This window comes from Natrix helvetica (assembly GCF_964273705.1).
Source record: "Natrix helvetica genome assembly, chromosome: Z".
NCBI classification, from domain to species: Eukaryota; Metazoa; Chordata; class Lepidosauria; order Squamata; family Natricidae; genus Natrix; species Natrix helvetica.
In genome coordinates this window covers 40,202,225-40,221,734 of record NC_138554.1, presented here as the reverse complement: position 1 = coordinate 40,221,734, position 19,510 = coordinate 40,202,225, and the positions used below count along the sequence as shown (strand labels likewise).

The 19,510-nt window shown below is 37.7% G+C and overlaps 1 protein-coding gene across 1 annotated transcript; it reads right to left on the bottom strand.

The window, feature by feature from the left end:
• Positions 1-2,187: 2,187 nt before the first annotated feature.
• On the bottom strand, positions 2,188-14,584 carry DLX3 (distal-less homeobox 3). The gene is made up of 3 exons (XM_081970066.1): positions 14,033-14,584; positions 11,518-11,708; positions 2,188-3,463 (listed from the first exon to the last, which is right to left on the bottom strand). The coding sequence occupies exons 1-3, from the start codon at positions 14,352-14,354 to the stop codon at positions 3,116-3,118; spliced, it is 861 nt and encodes a 286-aa protein (XP_081826192.1). The 5' UTR covers positions 14,355-14,584; the 3' UTR covers positions 2,188-3,115.
• Positions 14,585-19,510: the final 4,926 nt, after the last annotated feature.

Sequence of the window (19,510 nt, the reverse complement as noted above, 5' to 3'; positions counted from 1 at the left end):
TCTGAAATTTGCAGACCAATAGATCTATTTGCAGGCCAATAGCATCATATTAAGGATATCAATTACATCATTTAGAAATGGCTATTCAAATCACCCTTTCCATATCTTTTTTTCATTAATTCATCGTAAACCCACTGTATGGTGTATGCTAAAACATTTTATGCAGCCTGCAAAATATGTTATGATCACAGTATCCTGGAAAGACAACTTTGAGAAAGGAAAGAATGTTTCTGAATCTACATTTACAAAATCTATAGTCCTCAACCATAGCTGCTTAAGCAAAAAATAAAGTCTTATTCTGTGAGGTTCAAAAAATATTTTATTAATATTATACAGAAAGGTTCTGTTTGCTACCAAAGCAGAAAGGAATCTCAAAGAAAGTCTCCATCTCAGTGAAATTGGTTTTTTAAATTTCCCTAAGAATTTTTTTAAAAGTTTTTTTTTAATTTAAAATGTTTTATATAAAGCCATATATAAATTCCCCTCACCCTACTCTCCTTATTTATTATACCAGGCAACATAAATATGAATCCTGACACTGTACAGCATAAGAAATTGCTTATTCAAATTGTAGCTCTTATTTTTTCCTTTAAACACCCACACAGCTTTATTTTAAAAATATCCAAGATGGATTTGTTCTGGCTTTTGCTTTAAAAAATAAGCTTTCCTCTTCGATAATAGCTTAAAATAACTTTAGAGCAACACACAACTATTACTTTATTTTTTTTAAATAAATTATTTTGAAGTATTTTAAATATCTCCCTAACTTTTAAATAAAATATTTCTCCTGAATTGTTTTTTTTTTTAAACCTAAATGAAGGTCAGCTTCTCAACAGGAATCAAATGCATGTATTATTTTTATTCTTTGGGATATTTCTAAATTCCAACCTGAAGTAACTCTCGTTTGATGCTAGAATAAGCAGAGACTAAGACAGCAAAGAAACTTTGGTGTTATTCCCCCTCATCGCGTTGTCAGATTTTGCTTTTGACCAAAGCAAAAATCAAGATTCCTACAGTGCACTCCTCATCGTTATATGAAAACAAATTCCACTGATATCAGTGGGCTCAAATTCAAGAAATAGAGTAACAAATATGCAGCCTTACTCCATTGTATACCTGGAATTACCTAAGATGACTGGCACTTTTCACTCTCTCTTCATGACCTCTCCATTCCTTCACACAAATTTTGTCAACCTGGTTTTCTATACTTGGCCTGGAGCAGAGAATCCATATCTTTGATGTCCCAATTCTATGTATAATTAGCACTTCCACAATATAACTTTTATCAGTTGAGTGAAGAGGTTCAGATGTGGTTAAATATATTCAAATATGTTCAAATTTACTTTGGTGTCATATTTACACAATTGTGCTAAGGTTTATGCTTTGATTGATTTTAACTTGGATTGCCATACAAACCCAGCTATAGTAATTTGTTAACTTTGATGGATTATTTACCATTTTTGTATGAACCTATGATAGTTAATTGGGCAAAGCATGGTTGCACCGTGTATTTGTACCTTGTGTGACCCCATACAGGCAGTCCTTGACTTACAATTCTTTCATTTAGTGAAAGAGTTACAATGGCACTGAAAAGGGGGACTTATGATTGTTTTTCACACAACCATTGCAGCATCCCCATGGCCATGTGATCAAAATTTGGATGTTCTATTATGTGATCATTTTTTGCAACCTTCTGTCAAGAAAAGTCAATGGGGAAGCCATATTCACCTTACAACTGTGTTAGTTGTTACTAACTTAAGTGCAGTACTTCATTTAACAACTGTGACAAGAAAGGTCTTAAAACTTGTCACTTATGGGCCCAGTTGTGATAGTGAAGGTCTATCTGAACTGTAATATCCCAGGCTCTGGTTTAGCATATTGAATGAAGCCAGGAATTCTGGTTTGTTTACCATGACTTGTGATTTAATACTAAGTAAATCAGGCTACTAGTGTTTATTTTTAAAAATTGCCAAAAAAAAAAAACCCAACCCCTTGGTTTATCAGTATGTACTGAGAATTATAAAGATTAGGGGTTTTTTGTTCCCTTGTGTATTAGAATTCTACCTTTATTTTTATGGTGTGAAGTATCTGCCCCAAACACTCAAGACAAGACTATTAACCGGGGCTAGTATAGAACTGAGATCACTTTTTCCTTTTCCATCACCAGATGAAAAACCAGTACAAAAGTTTAATTTTACAATTTTTTTCTTTTTTAATCTGCAATAAATCCCAGAGTGCATTCAGTATAAATCCAAAATAAACATTGGTCAGTATTGTTTTTTCTGGGTTCCCTCACCTTTTTTCTGTGCTAGCCAGTAGCACTACTGTAAATTAACACTATATACTGACCAGTTTTTGTGTAACACCTATGAAGTGAATTTAATCCTAAAGTGATTACAAAATCTATCACATTAATAGTTATCATCTGCCTCTCCCTATGCTATGATTTCCAGTGGGACAATATTTGCAAAGTGGTGTATAAAATGAGTGTGAGTTGGTTATATTACATTGTTCCCATCCCCAACTGCATGGGTAGCTAACAGCTCAAGCCTATTCCTGTCATAGGCATGAATAATTGATTGGTATTTGCAGCCATACCAATCTTTCATAAGACACATGAAGTTGATACTCCTCAAAACCACTCTGCTTGGGGAGGTCATCAACCAATAAAACAAAGCAAAACCAAAATAACTAAAAGAAAAAAAAGAACATTTTTGTTCTCCTTTGCCATGCAGCTCTTTGCTTTTCTCTAACCATGCTGAGAGCCACCCAGCTGATGGTGGAAACTGGGAACAATTAGACCAGAGACAAATCATCCAGGAAGTGGGTAACAGAGTTCCTGATGGAACTAATGTGACTGAGGTACAACGTGGGCTGCAAATAGTTTCTCTCCCTTTCACATTTCTTTACACCCCCCTCCCACAATGGTCTCCCCTAATGTCTTAGCCCTGCTGCAGTTCAGTTGTTCGTGAGATGAGATGGAATGTGTACCTGTCCCGTGAAAGATATCAAAGGGTTTTAACTTGTTGCCTTCTGTTTTTTTCTCCCTCTCTGGCTCTCTCTCCCTCATTCCTTTTTTCCTGCTCCACTGGTTTCATTGAGGAGGGAAAGGAGGTTAATAAACTGCTCCAGGATTGGGAGGAGGCCCTGGAGATGGATGATGCATAGAGCCAGGAGTGGGCGGAGGTCCCTGTTGTTGTATGTGAGGCCCATTCAGATTCTGATGATGGAACCAAGAATTCTGATCTTCCAGGTAGCTTGGGGGAGAGGTATAAGAGAGTGGCTGGGGGATTTGGCTCCTGCTGGCTGGGTTATTATGAGTATTACTGTCCCAGAGGGTGGGAGATGGTGGGGAATTGCAAGCCATGGAGTCACTGTTATTTGGGCTGTGTTCCAGGGGAACCTCTCCATTTTTGTATAATTTCTTAAATTTAGACCTCCGGTTCTGGAACCATATTTTCACCTGCAAGAAAGAAAGAACATTATTTAGTTTGTAGAATAGGTTGCATCTATTCTATTCTATTCTAAGCCAGTTCAGTCCCCACCAAAGATAAAGCTCTGCATTTCCTCCATCAACCCAAGGAAAAGTATTACTTGTCCAGTTCAAAAAGAGCTCTGTAGCTCAGTGGATTTCATGAAACAGGGAAAAGACTCAAATCCTGGCAATTTCAAATATGTTTAGAAAGTCTGGATTAGATAGTTCAAAGATCTGATATGGATTCACAAATTGCACTAAACCATGAACTACAATTATGCCTGGCTGTGTCTAGGCAACACTTTTATTTTGTTTTGACTTAGCATAAACAGTGAATCTAATTACTATTCCTCAATCTAACCCTAAATTGCAAAAAGTTTGTGAGAATAAATCACAGAGGTAATAGCCATCTCTGCTCTAAACCCTTTCTAGGAATGTGTAGAAGAAAATAAGCATATCCCCTATTCCTTTTGAAAAGTGGGACTACAAATACAAGTCAACTTCTAAAATGGTCTACCAACCAATGTGTGTTAATAGAAGCAGGGAACTGTGGCTCATTGCAAAAAAAAAAAAGTCAGGTGACAAAAGCTTGCTCAAAAGTTTTTACAAGTCTTTCAAGGATGCTAAACATTGGGATTGGGATGACTGCCATGATGAAACTTTGGGCAGGGCTGGAAAAGTGGCCTAGCTGGCTGGAAATCTTCCCAATACTATTGTAGAGTAGTGTGACTCCATCTACATCCCACTCTAGAGAAAGAGTATAAGTAAAACAAAAGGAAGTGGGTGGTGGGTAGGAAGAAAGAATAAAGGATCAACGATAGTGGAGACAGAAACTCTTCCTAATCAAAACAAGGAAGCAGGGAGAGTTTGGAACAAAGTCTGCTTTGTTTAATTGAGAAACATCCATTTTTTTCTTCTGGGGCAGGGGAAATCTCTCTGCAGTTGGTAATCAATGAAAGAGCCATGCGGCACAATGCTTAGAATGTAGTATTGCAGGCTAATTCTGCTGATTGCTGGCAGTTTGTCTCTCACTGGCTCAAGGTTGACTCAGCCTTCCATCCTTCCAAGGTGGGTAAAATGGGGACCCAGATTGTTGGGGACAATATGCTGGCTCTGTGAAACTGCTTAGAGAAGGTTGTCAAGCACTGTGAAGCAATATATAAGTCTAAGTGCTATTGCTATTGCTTTGGAATTGGCAAGTTTTTATTCTGAGCAGTCAGTTAAAATGCAGCTACATTTGACTGGCTGATAATTTTTTAACCTGCAATAGGATAGGATTATGAACTCATAAGAACAGATCAGATGATTTAAACTGAAATAATCCAAACTCTTTACAAGTTGTTGATTACAGAGGAACAATCACCAGTCTCATACTTTTTCTAGGCCTCGACTGCGACTATCAAAACCCCAAACAAAAGAGAAAAGGCATTTATGGACTTTTTTTAATTCTAGTAAAGTGCATCAAATCTACTTCTGCTCAAGGTGGAAAAATATAATGTGTTAGAATATTTTTCTAGTAAAGTAACTGCAATTTATAGGTGATTCTTCCATTAGTATTCCATTCAGAAACTATGCTGAACGTATGCAAGCATACATGTACGTGAGATAACCCAAAAACTAAGGGAAAATGCTAACGTGGTGGAAGGACAATTGACAGACTCAGAGATATCATTCAAATCTACAAGATTAAAGAAAGAGCTCCCCCTCATGTCCAAAGAAAACTTCATTCCTGGTATTTCTTTCATTTTCTAAAATCTGACCATAAGAAAAGTTCCTACCAAACTAGGATGGTAGTGATGAGACTGCCATAGTATATATTAATGTATTTTAATTAAGACACATCAGAAACTTGAAACCCATGCATCTTGGTGATACCTGCAGAAAAACACCACTGACCGTATAGGATCTGGCCAGTGACTTACATATTAATTTGCATTTCATGCATTTTGCTCTCTAGGTCTAGGTTATGATCTGAAATATACATATTCATGGGACTTTTGGTTTTTTGTTGGAAAAAAAGCCAATCTATTGGGCAAGGATCAATTCACTGTCAAATATTTCTGATTCCAATAATTTAACAATAAATGTAATAAAAGGTCTATCATAATTTTATTACAGAAGTGAATGTTTAAAGTAACTAAAAATTGGAGGTGGGTGGGGTGGAAAATATATGAAAAGAGAGCAAACTTTGGATAGTTCTGACCTCAGAGCAGATTCTCATATTCATAATTATTTAATTAATGTGTATTTGTTGCTAGCAAAAAAGGTCTGACCGGTGAAGTTTGGGGAGTTCTATTAAAATAAATCCTTCCGTGCCTTTCCAAAAGTCAACTGGATTTTCTTGGTTTATTCTTTTCTCATCCAGAACTGAAGAAGCTTCTTGGATGAGAAGCGAACCATTTTCAAGGAATAAACCAAAAAAAGTCCAGATGCCTTTTGGAAAAGCATCTTTGGGGCAACCATGTGCTAGATGAGTGAGAATCTCTATAGATATTAAAATGAATATTCCACAAGACTAAAGTTGACTCTTTAAAAAAAAAAACTCCAAGTTCATCAAACCACTAGAAAAGCTTATGACACCAAAGTGAGGGACTATATCTCATTTGTTATAGATGGCTGTAAGTATATTCCAATATCTCTGGAGGAGGTTGGGTTATGAAACTCACACTAGACAATGTATTTAGGCAAATAGTAGATATCGTACATTTAATGCAACATTGTGCAAGATGATTCAAGCAAGCTAAGCATGGAAAAAAATGCAATTTGTCTCTGGTGGTCACCCGGGGAGGGGAGGAAATTCTTGCTTTGACAATCACATGGCTACCTCATACTCAACATGAACAAAACCCGTCCCGTATGGGAAAAACTTCAGATGATTCAGACAAATGAGCAACGCATCAGGCCATCTCCTACCCCCCCCTCCTGAAAAAAAAGTCTAAAGAAAAAAACTTGGGTCAATGACCAGGGTGACCCTAGGGGAAAATTCCTTCCTGACTGTCATGGGGCAGTCTGTGTTTGTAGGAACAAAAACTCATCTGTACACCCCGAGAGCATTTTGTTGGGTGCAATTTTCGATGTGTCAGGTTGCCACCACTATGCTATGCTCTTGACCTATCAGAATCCGGAAGCACGCCAACTTGCTCCCTTAATTTAGATCAAAGCAATTAAGCAGCCTTGTTGTCCTCGGGGTGCTTGGCTGGCTCCACATTCCAGTCCAGCTTCTTTACCAGCCCCTCATGACCTGCTTAAGGAGGGAAGGTTTGTGGGAGAGGATGACACACAAGACAGCTTCATGTCTGAATGTGGGAGCTGAAACAGAGGAAGCTAACTTGGTTGGGTGTGTGCGTAGATGTATCACCAATCACACATGATGTTTTGGAACATCGCATTGAGCATTGTGAATGAGCATTTGGCAAAAAGCCAGAATATTTTAATAGGAGTCCAAAGGGTGTCGTTTTCCTAACATTAGATGTTAAGGTAACATCTCCACAGAATTAAAGCCAGGTTTGCCTAAAATCTTAGCTTATGATAAATGATACCTTTCTACTTTGGGAACCATCCCACTTTGTCCTTTTTTTCTGAATTATAATTGAGAAAAGAAAAAGTCATTCTCATGGCCTAAGTATGTTGTGGCCTTTGAAACAATCTTCTGCAAATGCCAGCCACTGCCAAATTAAACTGCAAATTAAATTATACAAGCAAGAACTAAGGAAAAATATTTTTATATTTCTGGAAACTGATGCAGAAGAGAGAATTCCTTCAGTTTATATAAGGGTCATTCAGGAGGCGTCGTTTTTTTCTTTTTTTGTGGACATACCTACCAGATTATGTATATTAAAATGATGCCATGAGCATTTCTTATGTTGTTCTATAATTCCAACCAATCCTGATGTTGACCATGTTGGCTATACTACTGAAAGTCAAATGAGTAGTACAAAAACTTTGATTTCTGATCTAAAACGAACTTTTCATCATTTAAAATGAAACACTAAATCTTATCTCCTAATCCTCTATTTAAATTTGTGTTCTTCAACTTGGCAACTTTTAAGATGTGCAGGCTTTGCTGGTTGGGGGATTCCACTTGGCTGGAGACCATGTTGGCTGGGGGATTCTGGGAGTTGAACTTTCACATCTGAAAGTTGCCAAGATTGAGAAACACTGCTTCAGCAGGAGAGTGATTTAGGCATTTATGAAAGAATGGAAATGTATTGTGGGTACACACCCCGAAAGCGGAGTTGCAATCTTAAAGTTTGAAAAATGTTGATTTAAAGGAAGGCTATGGTCCTCTTTATAAGGCTCATTGAACATAGTGAATGAGATCCAGATCAAATCATGTTTAGAGTAGATCCATTACAATAAATGGAACTCAAATAAGTTCTGATTAACTTAAGTCCCGTTCCTTTCAAAAGGTCTGTTATCCATGACTATGTCCAGATCCAGCTAGTGATTATAACAACCCAATAATGCAGTGCAAAGTACATTTTTATCTAAAGTAATTTTAAGCCAACATATCCAGGACTCAGAAAGGGCCAGAGATCTAACATTTTACTTTGGGGATCTTTGCTAGATAGCTATGGAACTAAATATAAATGCACATATTACTCATATGGATTTCTTTTTATAGAAATGTGCTAAATATTTAAAACCTAAGATGACCATCTACTTCAAGTTATTTGAGAACAATCTGCAAAAAAATATGAATGGAGAAAAAGGCATTCTTGAAATAAGTGATACTTTTCATATAATTTTATAGATTGTAAGACTGAAGAATCTCGTGAAAATAGCTTAGATTTGGTTTTTTAAAAAATATTTCATTTGTATTATAACTTTTACATTATTATTGAATGACATTCTGATTAAAAGTTAAGCCCTGACATATTTTACCCTGGTTTCATCCCTGCCTAAGAAGTTACTTTTTGGCAACCCAGCCTTGTGTATTCTTTTTCTTTTTCTTTCATGTAGACATATCTAGGCTGCATTAATCTGAATGATTACTAGATGGCAATGAAGTTTCTTGCATCGCTTTGCTTCGCTCTCATGGTTGCCCGAATCTTTGCAGGCAAGATATGGTATGTCTAGCCTCATATACATTTATTCATTTATTAAAGAGAATTTTCAGAGCCATTAAATTTTAGCCTTGTACCAAACTCCTAATCTTGCAGTCCTGTTTCACTCTGGGACCATACAACCTCACATATAGCATCTAGGGCTACAGATGAAAATATAAGGGTTTGTTTTGGGGTAATGTATGTCTGTTGTTCCTTCTGTTCTTCCCCCTTTTCTTTTGGCTTCATTTTGAATTAGTTGACTGAATATTAGGATAAATGAAAAGAGACATTTGGATAATGTTAGACCCAAAAATCTTCCCAACAAATCTAGGTTGTCTGGCCTGCCTTAAATATTTGATGGATTGTCTAAATCTTTGTTTCCCATTGCTATTTTTAGGTAAACCATTAATTTTCTCTGGATTACAAATTGCCTATATAGCAGAGACAAGGAGCTTGGCTTTTACAACATGTCAAGCTAAAATAAAATTGACAATGTAATCGTGTAAACTTAATCAGTATAAACCATTTATAGTTCAGTGTATGCTTCAATAAACCAATGGGAACAGTGAAATATGCATCTTGCTTTATTATCCCACTGGATGTTGCAACAAGGTATTTATGTATTTTAAAAACACTTATAATTATAGTGAAAACTTGGGTGCCTACTGGCTACGTTTATGCACTGTGCTTCAGTATTCAATTAATCCATTTTCTGAATTCTCACAATACACTAGCATATAAATTAACCAAATGAATACATAGTTAAGTCATCAATTAAAACTTTTTTTGCAAAAAAAAAAAACCCACCCTTGGGTTAAAGCCAGTCACTGTTTAGCATGTGGGAAACTTTCCCCGAGGTCTTGCTTTGGAAAATTAGATAGTTTCCTTTCCACTACTTTGTTGATAAAAAAAAATGCTATTACCGATTCTGCCTACATTCCCCAAATAGAGATATCATTAAAAGTAAGAATTACTTATTTTTAGATTTATTTCTGGGCAATAAATTACAAAACGAAGTTAGTATTCATTTCTGAATAGTTTTATGTATTTGAAAACTAGTATTTCTATTTTGTCTGTAGTGCTGTTTCACCTGAGTCCGGTTATAAGGAAAAGAGGAGTACAAAATGTTACTTTAAAAAGACAGCATTTGCTTCTATATTTAGCTGTTCTCAAAGAAAACGAAGCAGCTTAGAAATATGTTCAGTCTGAGCGATCCTTCTCCATGCTTGTTTGCAAATACAGCCCACTGACTTTGAGTAGCTAGGCTCCAAGGTAAATGTACTAAGACTGCAGGCTCATGTATCCATTCATGATTTCCCAGAACTCTTCTGCGTCTTAATGCTCCCAAGTAATTTTGCAAAGGATTGTAACTTTACTGAGGCAATAAAAAAAAAAGTTGAAACACCACTCAAATCAGTAAATTTAATACAGCAGTGCAATGGCTCCATGGTTTCTATTTTTTTAAAAAAATGGGCATTGTCTGTACCAGCGAGACCTGCTAGAGAAACTGGGAACTGAAGTCCAGAGGATCCAGAGAGATCCTGAGCAAGATACTGCTGAACAAGAATCCAGAGAGCTCCATTTTCAGCTTAAACTGCACTTTGGTGATTTGTTGTTTCCCAGGCAGAGAAGTGGCAAAGAAACCGTGTCTTCTGACCATTAACAGCTAAGCAAAAAGAGGGAAATTCGGGCAAGTGGAGCTTGCACAGAAATAAGAACTTCCGAAAATTCCCTCTTCAGCACAGCTCTGAAAAGTGAACTCATCTTTTTCTGCATCTTAACTGTCTTTCATTTGTAGTTCCCGCTTTGCAAAATGTGAGTTTGAGATCCCTTTTCAGAAGACTTGTGTGCGTTTTTAAAGAAACAACTATTATCCACAGTAAATGAAAACATAGTAACATGGAATATTGTTCCTTCTGTCAAATGGCAACTAGCAACCCTTAGACCCACAATAACCCGTTGGCCTGCTGATGTTCATCTAAAGACTAACAATGGGTTCCTTTTTCCACTCAAGCCAACTTCCTTCTCACAGCCATCAATCCTCTTGGCCTAAGCTCAGTTAGCTTCAGGAGGAAAAAAGGGGGAACCTGCCAAAACACATACTGTAGGTTGCCTTGCCCCACCCACATGTTTCCTGCAGCAATGCTTCTCCGCCTCTCTGGCTAGTCAGCATACCATTCTGGATCTTTGGGTCGCAGCCAGATACAAGTAGGCTACAGGACTAAAAGGACAGAGAAAAAAATAACTTCACTCCTTCCCATCTTTGTTCTGTCCCAGCTTGCTTACTGTGGTTCTATTATTACATTTTGTATCTATGGCAGCTCATGCTTTCTCTAATTAGAATTATTGTCATTATGCAAAGACACCGTGTTTGTCTTCCATATGACAACAGAGGAACTCACCACCTCATTTCTGCGATCCTCTTCATCCTAATACTGTGTTATCGTGGAATCCACACATTTTAACTCCTCAGCATGCAAAAAGTTATCTACTGTAAATGGTTAACAGTGCTCAAAAACAGCAGGCTCTCTTGTTTTTAAACCCACATGTGCACACAGATAAAGTGGCATATTTAAAGAAATGAGAAGACAAATATGGAAAAATCATTTACAAAATGCAGTGAAAAGAGAAGAATGGTTAGATTGGAGGAACTTTAATAACTAGACGTTGGTAAACTGATTTGAATCCAACCAGTCTGTAAACCCCAAATGATTATGAAATAAATGGGAAAAAATGAGTGAAGATTAGATAGAGCATCTGAAATTGTTACCCTTGGGTGTTTTAAAATTTAACTTGATCCTTTCCTTTTTTTCAAAAAACACTGGATTTTTCCTAATTTTCAAGGTCTAAAGCACTGCATTTTGTAGCTCCCTGAAATTTTTTGGGGAGTTTCAAGGATGTACATTTCTTTACGTTCCCAAAACAGAGATGAAAGGCTAAGCACACTTTTTCTGTCTTGTGATTAGCCTTCCTTCCTTTTTTCTAAAGTTTTACCTGAGTCTGGGTCAGTCCAAGTTGTGCAGCCAACTCTGCCCTCTCTGGCAATGCCAGGTACTGCGCCTTTTGGAATCTTCTCTGCAAAGCAGCCAGCTGGTAACTAGAGTAAATGGTGCGAGGCTTTCGGATCTTTTTTGGTTTTCCGTTGACCATCCGCACTTCAGGTTCAGGTTCTTCCTTCACCGAAACTGCAAAAGTGAGACAAAAGAAATACGGTGGGAGAAAGAATCCAAATAGCAGAAGGAACTGTTGCAGTGTCCGCTCAAAAAGAAAATAACTGCTGGTTTCTAAACCTTTGTTTTGATAAAAACAACTTTTATCTGTTCCAGCTGCAGAATCCATGCTTTGTTCCAGCAGAGAAAATACTAATTCTCAGCCACTGAATTGCTTTACATGACAATGAAGGACCATTTGATTTGTGTGATAAAAAGAACGGTCCCTTAAAGAAAAGCAATTTACCTTAATTTCCCTATAATTGTAACCCTTGGCTCTTTTCAAGGAGACATCAGTTGCTTCTATTAATTACCAACAGAGCAACCTGTCCTTCCAATTATTTCAAGGACTTGCTATCCACCTCCCCATTGTCTGGTTCTACTCCGGCACGTATGGAATACAAGCAAGATGCTGAAAGACACAGCCAGCATCTGCCTCTACCGTATCACTTCCACCTCCCCATTACTACCTAACAAGGATAGTTTTCTCTTCCATGGGGAGCCAGACTAAGGATGAAAGATTGTCTTAAAGGGCTGTGCAAAGGATTCTGCAGGAGACGTGCTGAGCAAATATGTTACTACTAAGCCTCCCTCCTCTCGGTGTAATTTACTCATATGTAGCTCTTATCAAAGGGCAGCTGTGCGTAGTTTGTATGAAGCTAGTTTGAATCAATGCCGTATATACGTTGGATCTTATACTAAAGTTCAGAGGCTTTCTACTATCCAATTTACTGAACAATTAGGACAAGGTGGAATTCCATTTAAAAAAAAAGACTTTTGAAAATTGATTGAACTTTTAATTATCCTTCCTTCTTTTGCTCAATATCTCTCTCCCCCCTTATTATTTTTCCTCCAATTCTTTTTATCTTTTAGGCTCTTCTTTCTCTCCTCCCTAACCCCCCCCCCAATATTTGTTCCCTTGGTGATTTTTTAAAAGGACCAAGTCAGAGTTCAACAGGGGTACATTGCAGGATACAGCGCGGTCTTAAATTTTCTATCTCAGAAATGGACTTCTCCATTCTTCGTTTTGACCCAGCTCCTGTTTTTAAACAAACCAATTTATTTTCTATCTCACTAGATGTATTTGATGTATTTTTTCCCTCCTTGGCAGGAAGTATTGTCTGGTTACACCGGGACAGTTGGAACCACACAACCCCATATTCCCTTCCTGAAATATTTGTGGGGAATGAGGGCGTAAGTTATAGGCCTCAGACGGTTATAGCCAAAATCTACATGCCAGCTCTTTTTAAAGACAGAATTCATCATTTTCATCTTTACACCATTATTTTCACAGTTGTGTATTTTGTCTTTCACTTTTCCAAGTTTTAAGTTACTACTTTCCCTGTTTTTTTAATTCATAAAAATAAACAGATGCCCTTACATGCATCAAATTGTGGGTGTTGATATTAAGATTTTAACCAGCAAAATAACAAGTTTTGCACACATCACAAGTTTCTGTGTGGGAGAGAAACAAGCTACTAAAAAAATTAGCACATTTGGCAAAATACCGGTTTAGAAAAATGTGTTGGGGGGGGGTGTTAAAGGAGAAGGGGAAACTAGCCCCTCTATTTTTTGCCTCAAGGAAAAAGTTTCAGGCTTAGCATTATTTTTTCTTTAAGAAAAAACATTCAACCCCCCCCCCCCTTTCCTTAAACAAATGATGGAATTTAAGATATTGTTGCAACAGGAGCATTTGCACTTTGCAAATTAAAAAGTAAGCCATGAACATACAAATTGTAAAAAAATGGGCAGACCTTTTCTTACTCAGGAACACAGAAAAATAGTTAAAGGGAAAGTGGGGGGGGAGAAAGGCTGTTTGAGTCTTTCTGACGCTCAACTTGGAAGAAAGAAAAACACACCTCTTAATTGGGCAAGAAAAAAAGGAGGAAAATTGATTTCATGTTTGCCTTAATTGCCTTCTACAGGTGATTGGTGGGTTGCACGTGTGTTTTAAATGAAGCACAAAACTCTGAAGGAAGACCCCAGGAAGGAAAACACGGAATCCCACCCAAGAGTTTAATCATGGTTAGTACTAGAAAAGTTTGGATGTCTTGTATGTAACAACACAAACGGACACCATTCATTTCTTTCCACTAGGACAATATTTTCTGGCAAGGCAATATCCCTCTCATACACATTCATTCACATATTCGTAACCCCATTGTTTAAATTATCCCCAATAGAGTTGGGGAAACACTTCAAGAGATTCCAAGCCATTTAATCTCCCTGAAACCTAAAACAGGGACAGTCATCCATTCAAACTCACATACTCTGGACTTCCGATTTAAAAACGTCCTTACCTGTTTCTTGGCTCGGTAGCTGCTGGTCCCGGAAAGGTCCATATTGCCGATATGAAGTGCTGTAAGGATAGTCAGATTTGGGGGAGAATGTCCCCGTCGCCCCCATCCCATTGAAGTTAAATTGGGGGTGGTATGCATAAGGATTCATAGGCTGAGCATAAGCCTGGCTGGGGTAATATTCATGTTGATTCTGCGGGGTGCTGTAGTATCCCAAGTCCGTGATAGACGATTCAGGAAGCGTCGGGGAGTCTTTCGTCCCTGCATGGCAACTGGAAAGGTCAGTCAAAATGCTGCTAATCTTCTTATCAAAGGGTCCACTCATGATGAAAAGAGCTCGCCAATGGAAGGTCCAGCGCTTGACTCAGAGAGGCAAAAACTAACTAACTGGAGCAAATCCTTCCCACCTTCACCTCCTGTTGAGCAGTCTATTACTCAGTCATAGTTCCAGCTGCTTCTTCTGCCGCCGCCGACGCTTCTGCCGTTTCTTCTGCTGCTCTTCCTACTGCCGTCCTCTAGAGAAAATGTGTAAGAAATTCAACCGAGCCAGCTTGCTTAAACCCTCTAATTAAGGAGCAGAGTAGGGTGGATACTACATTCCGATTGGCTCCAGAAATATTGCCTTAAAGGCAAAACATGCTCTTCCCCTCCCTCCCTCCCTCTGTCTCTTTCTATTTCTCTATACTTTTTTTTAAAGAGAATGGATTAGAAAATAAATGCGCTCCTACTACTACTACTACTACCCTCCCCCAAGCCCCTCTTCTTCCTTCTTTTCCTGAGAACTTGGAACTCCTTGAGGGAACCAGGTGCCAGAAGTAGGGGGTTCTCTCCATCTCTCCTCCTTATTTAGAGGAAAGAATTTAGCAGGATGGCAGGGGGAAGTATATATTGAAACGGGGAAAGAAATGGGAAAATTCTCCCGTGGGTGTGCTGAGAAGCATATTTTGTTCATCTACATCAAGATGCATTTCAGATTTAGGAACTGACAAATATTTTTTATTTGTGGGTGGGCTACTTCCAGAAGACTGTGTGTTCCAGCTGGGGTTTCTAAAATAAATTACACACACACACACACACACACACACACACACACACACACACACGTCTTTAAAAAGCAAATAAAATAGCCGTTCTTTTGCATCTCCTTAACACTTGATTATGCAACCCTTATTCATTTGGGAAGTACCATCTAAATCTTCACTAGCCCCCACCCCAACAAAAGCAATTTTTTTTAAAAAAAAAGTTAACATTACCTTTCACTACATTCGGTTAAGAGCATTGGAATGTAATTTAATTATTTGCTGGGTTCTATAAGACTTCCATCATAATAAACTTTTAAAATCGGGTCTTGGGAAGCATGTTTCCCCATCTCTTAATCACCTCCTTAGATAGACCACAATTTTGCAGATAACAAACAAAATCAAGATATAACACACTCGGGGAATTCTTGGCTAGGTTTGGATCTGATCTGGTTTTCATGTTGTTGTGACCATTGCATCATCCTGGTGAAATACAAATGGAAGAATACTAGATAGATAGATAGATAGATAGATAGATAGATAGATAGATAGATAGATAGATAGGTAGGTAGGTAGGTAGGTAGGTAGGTAGGTAGGTAGGTAGGTAGGTAGGTAAATAATTTGGGCTATAAGAGCAAGTTTTCATTTGTACATATGTATGTTTTTCATATAGTTTTGGACAGAGTGAGAAACAGCCCAGGAAAGTATTTTCCAAACTCAAAACATAACAAAAGTCTGGATTTAAAGATTGTTCACATTCAACTTTTAAGATCAAGTGGTTTTTTTTTAATGGAGTCCTTTTAAATAGGCATATATTTTCAAAGGGGACATGCTGGGTCTCCCAACTGCATTTCACTACAATGGCATAAAATAGACTTTTATGCTGGGAAGTCCTTGGCTTTGTGAAACACTGCTCCAAATGCAGGGCACCCACAGACTTATGTTTTTCTAGGCATAGAGACATGAAACCTAAGAGAACAGCCTAACCCCAAACCCCCAGGCTTAATATAGATTGATAACTACATTTGTTTGGCAAATCAGTAACCGTTTGCAGAATTGATGTCAGTGCTATTGGAAATTTCTTTCCCCGTGCAAAGAGCAGCTTCTAGGGAAAAAACCCCTGAAAAGGATAATGAGCAGTGTTAACCTTCTGAGCAGTTTGGTGGACTGGTCATTGAAAGAAGTCATTAGGGTAGAGAACCAGTTATTAAATTATTTGAATCCCACCACTGGTAATTTGCATACGTGCTACCATCTAATTCTTTACTCCTCTAACCTTGAAGATACCTTTTCTCTTTAAAGAAACAAATACACAAGAATCATGAAACTCAAAGTGAAAATGGGGAAGTATAAACACCCTTCCAATTAAAGAAATACTAAGTACACCTGCTTCTTCAAGGACAAATCACACAGGCATAACACCTGTGGCTTTTTATCTGCTTGTTCTTAGAAGCACGTCTCCTGTATAGTGTATTATTAGTTTTAAATTGGAAAGATATACAGAACTTTACAAAGAAAATCTTTGTATGGTTAAATGGCCATCCCCCCTCCTTTGTGTGAGTCACAACTTTCAGCTTTCTAAGCTTCCCCAAGGTGTTTTTTTTTGTCCATTTAAACATGCAAAAATAGAAGATAGTATTGAAGATAGCTTACTATATATTTAGGAGATGTCTAGAAATGTATAGTTGGGCTGCTAAACGTAGAAATTGGAGCAGGAGGTTGTTTTCGTAGCAATATTTCTGGGATGTAGGCAGTTTGTGACTACAGATGATCACAGTAAGACACTTGCTAAGAATTTGAAGAGAAGTTTGTGTGGGTGGCTACCTTTGGCAAGTTGATGGGTGTGTTCATGTTTGTGAGCAGGCATGTAAATATGTGTGAAGGCAAAAAGTTCACCAATAAATAACCTGACTGAGATATATATTTGTATATACTGTAGGTCTGAACACAAGGGGGAGGGAGTTGTACAAGCACATTTATATGCACGTATGTTCATATTTAGAGATAGAAAGGACATAGGATATGCCATTTTGATAAATATGTATCAAATGTAAATGTATATCAAATTTTGAATGTATATGTAATACATTCAAAAAATGAATGCTTATTTCAACAAAGATAATTTTTGAGATCATCTCATTTGGTCTAGTTAGCACTTTCTATATTGGTATTGTTCAAAGGACTGGATAGTCTTCTTTAAGGTATAATCTCATACAAGAGCTATCCAATGAACCAGTCCCATAACAACACAAAATATGTTTATAATTCAATGGTAGAAAAATGTTTTGCAGATAGAAAGGTTAAAATACCTAAAATAGGTAGTCCTTGACTTAAAACCACAGGTAAAAGGTAAAGGTTCCCCTCACACATATGTGCTAGTTGTTCCCGACTCTAGGGGGCAGTGCTCATCTCTGTTTCAAAGCCGAAGAGCCAGCACTGTCCGAAGTCATGTGGCCGGCATGACTAAACGCCAAAGGTCTCCATGGTCATGTGGCTGGCATGACTAAATGCCAAAGGCACACGGAACGCTGTTACCTTCTCACCAAAGCTGGTTCCTATTTTCCTACTTGCATTTTACATGCTTTTGAACTGCTAGGTTGGCAGAAGCTGGGATAGGTAATGGGAGCTCACTCCATTACATGGCGCTAGGATTTGAACTGCTGAACTACCAACCTTTTTGATTGACAACCTCAGCAGCCATTGAGCCATCGTGTCTCTGAACAACCACAACTGAGCCCCAAATTTCCATTGGTAAGCATAACAGTTAAGTGAGTTTTGCTCGATTTTATGACCTTTCTTGCCTCAGTTGTTAAGTGATTCACTGCGTTGTTAAGTTAGTAACATGCTGGTTATGAGAATCTGCCTTCCCCCATGACTTTGCTTGCCAGAAGATGATCCCAGGATCGCAGGATAATGTCTAGTTGCCAAGTGTCCAAATTTAAATTATGCGACGTGGGGTGCTGAAATGGTTGTAAGTGTGAAAAATGGTTATAACTCAAATTTTCAGTGCTAACTTGAACTGTCACTAAAGTTGAGATTATTTGTACATTTTCTTGTGTTTCCAATTAACACTGAAAAAATGTTTTCCCCTTAAATCCTGTAAAATCCTTGTCCTGATCAGTTAGAAATTTAGAATTATAATAGAAGAAAATATATATAATTAGAGTTGAACTATGGAGTATTAACATTACCTAATTGGGTAATGAAATATCTACAAGCAAGCCACCATGCTGCAAGCATCAAGGACTCCAGGATTTAGAATTAGTTGAGCCAATAGTTTGATTCATTATAATCAGGAATGGGATTCTACCATTTGAAGCACGCAGACACTGAACTGGTTGTTAAACCGGTAGGATCCCACCACTGAATAATGCACTTTCCTTTTTTCCATATGTTTTTTTTTTATTTGCTTTATTCCCTAATACAATTTGTAGTTTCCTAAAAAAATGTTTTATTTGTTGCATTTATATCCACCTTTTTTTAAAGAAAAAAGCAATGCACAGAGAAAATTTTATCTATCCCATTTTATCCATATTAGACCTTATTTTTCAGACATGGTTGATAACACTTGCCATCAAACCAACCTAAAATGGAGAGTGTTGCATTGTTTTATGGCTCATTTCCCTTTCTTGGAAACACAATGGCAGTTTTTGTGTGTTTAAGAAAGGAAGTATGGAGCTTCCAGTGAGAGAAAGTGGACAAGTCAGCAAAGAAGAAAGTGTTAGGGGTTGCTAACTTTCCACTTTATCTATTTAACAGAAAAACAGAGTTGGAAGAAGAATGAAACAAAAAAAAGTGTTGGAACAGAGGATGAAGTGATCAGAGAAAGGAAAACATAGGCAACTCTCAACTTACAACCAGATGTGAGCCCAAAAATTCTGTTGCTAAGCAAGACAGTTTAAGCAAGTTTAGCTCCATTTTACTTTCATGCCCCAATTATTAAGTTAATCGCTGTAGCTGTTAAGTTAATAAGATGAGTGAATCTGGCTTTGCCATTGATTTTGCTTGTCAAAATGCTGCAAAATGTGGTCATATGACCCTGTCATAAATGCTATGCCAGTTACCAAGCATCAAAATTTTGATCACATGACTATGGAGAGACTGCAATGGTCATAAGTCCCTTTTTCAGTGCTGTTGTAACTTCAAATGAATGGTATAAGTCAAGGACTACCTGTGCTTGTCTTGAGTTTTTGGGAGAAAGGGTTATATGTATTATAACTATAATACCTAAAAGTATGGTGAATGTAAGATAATGCTTGGATCTTTCAAACAGCCTTTCAGCATGTGTAAAGTTGTTGTTGTTAGCTGCAAAATCATGTCCGACTGATCACGATCCCATGGGCAACACTCCTCCAGGCCTTCCTGTCCTCTATTATCCTCTGGAGTCCATTTAAGCTCATGCCTGCTGCTTCAGTGACTCCATCCAGCCACCTCATTCTCTGTCGTCCCCTTCTTCTTTTGC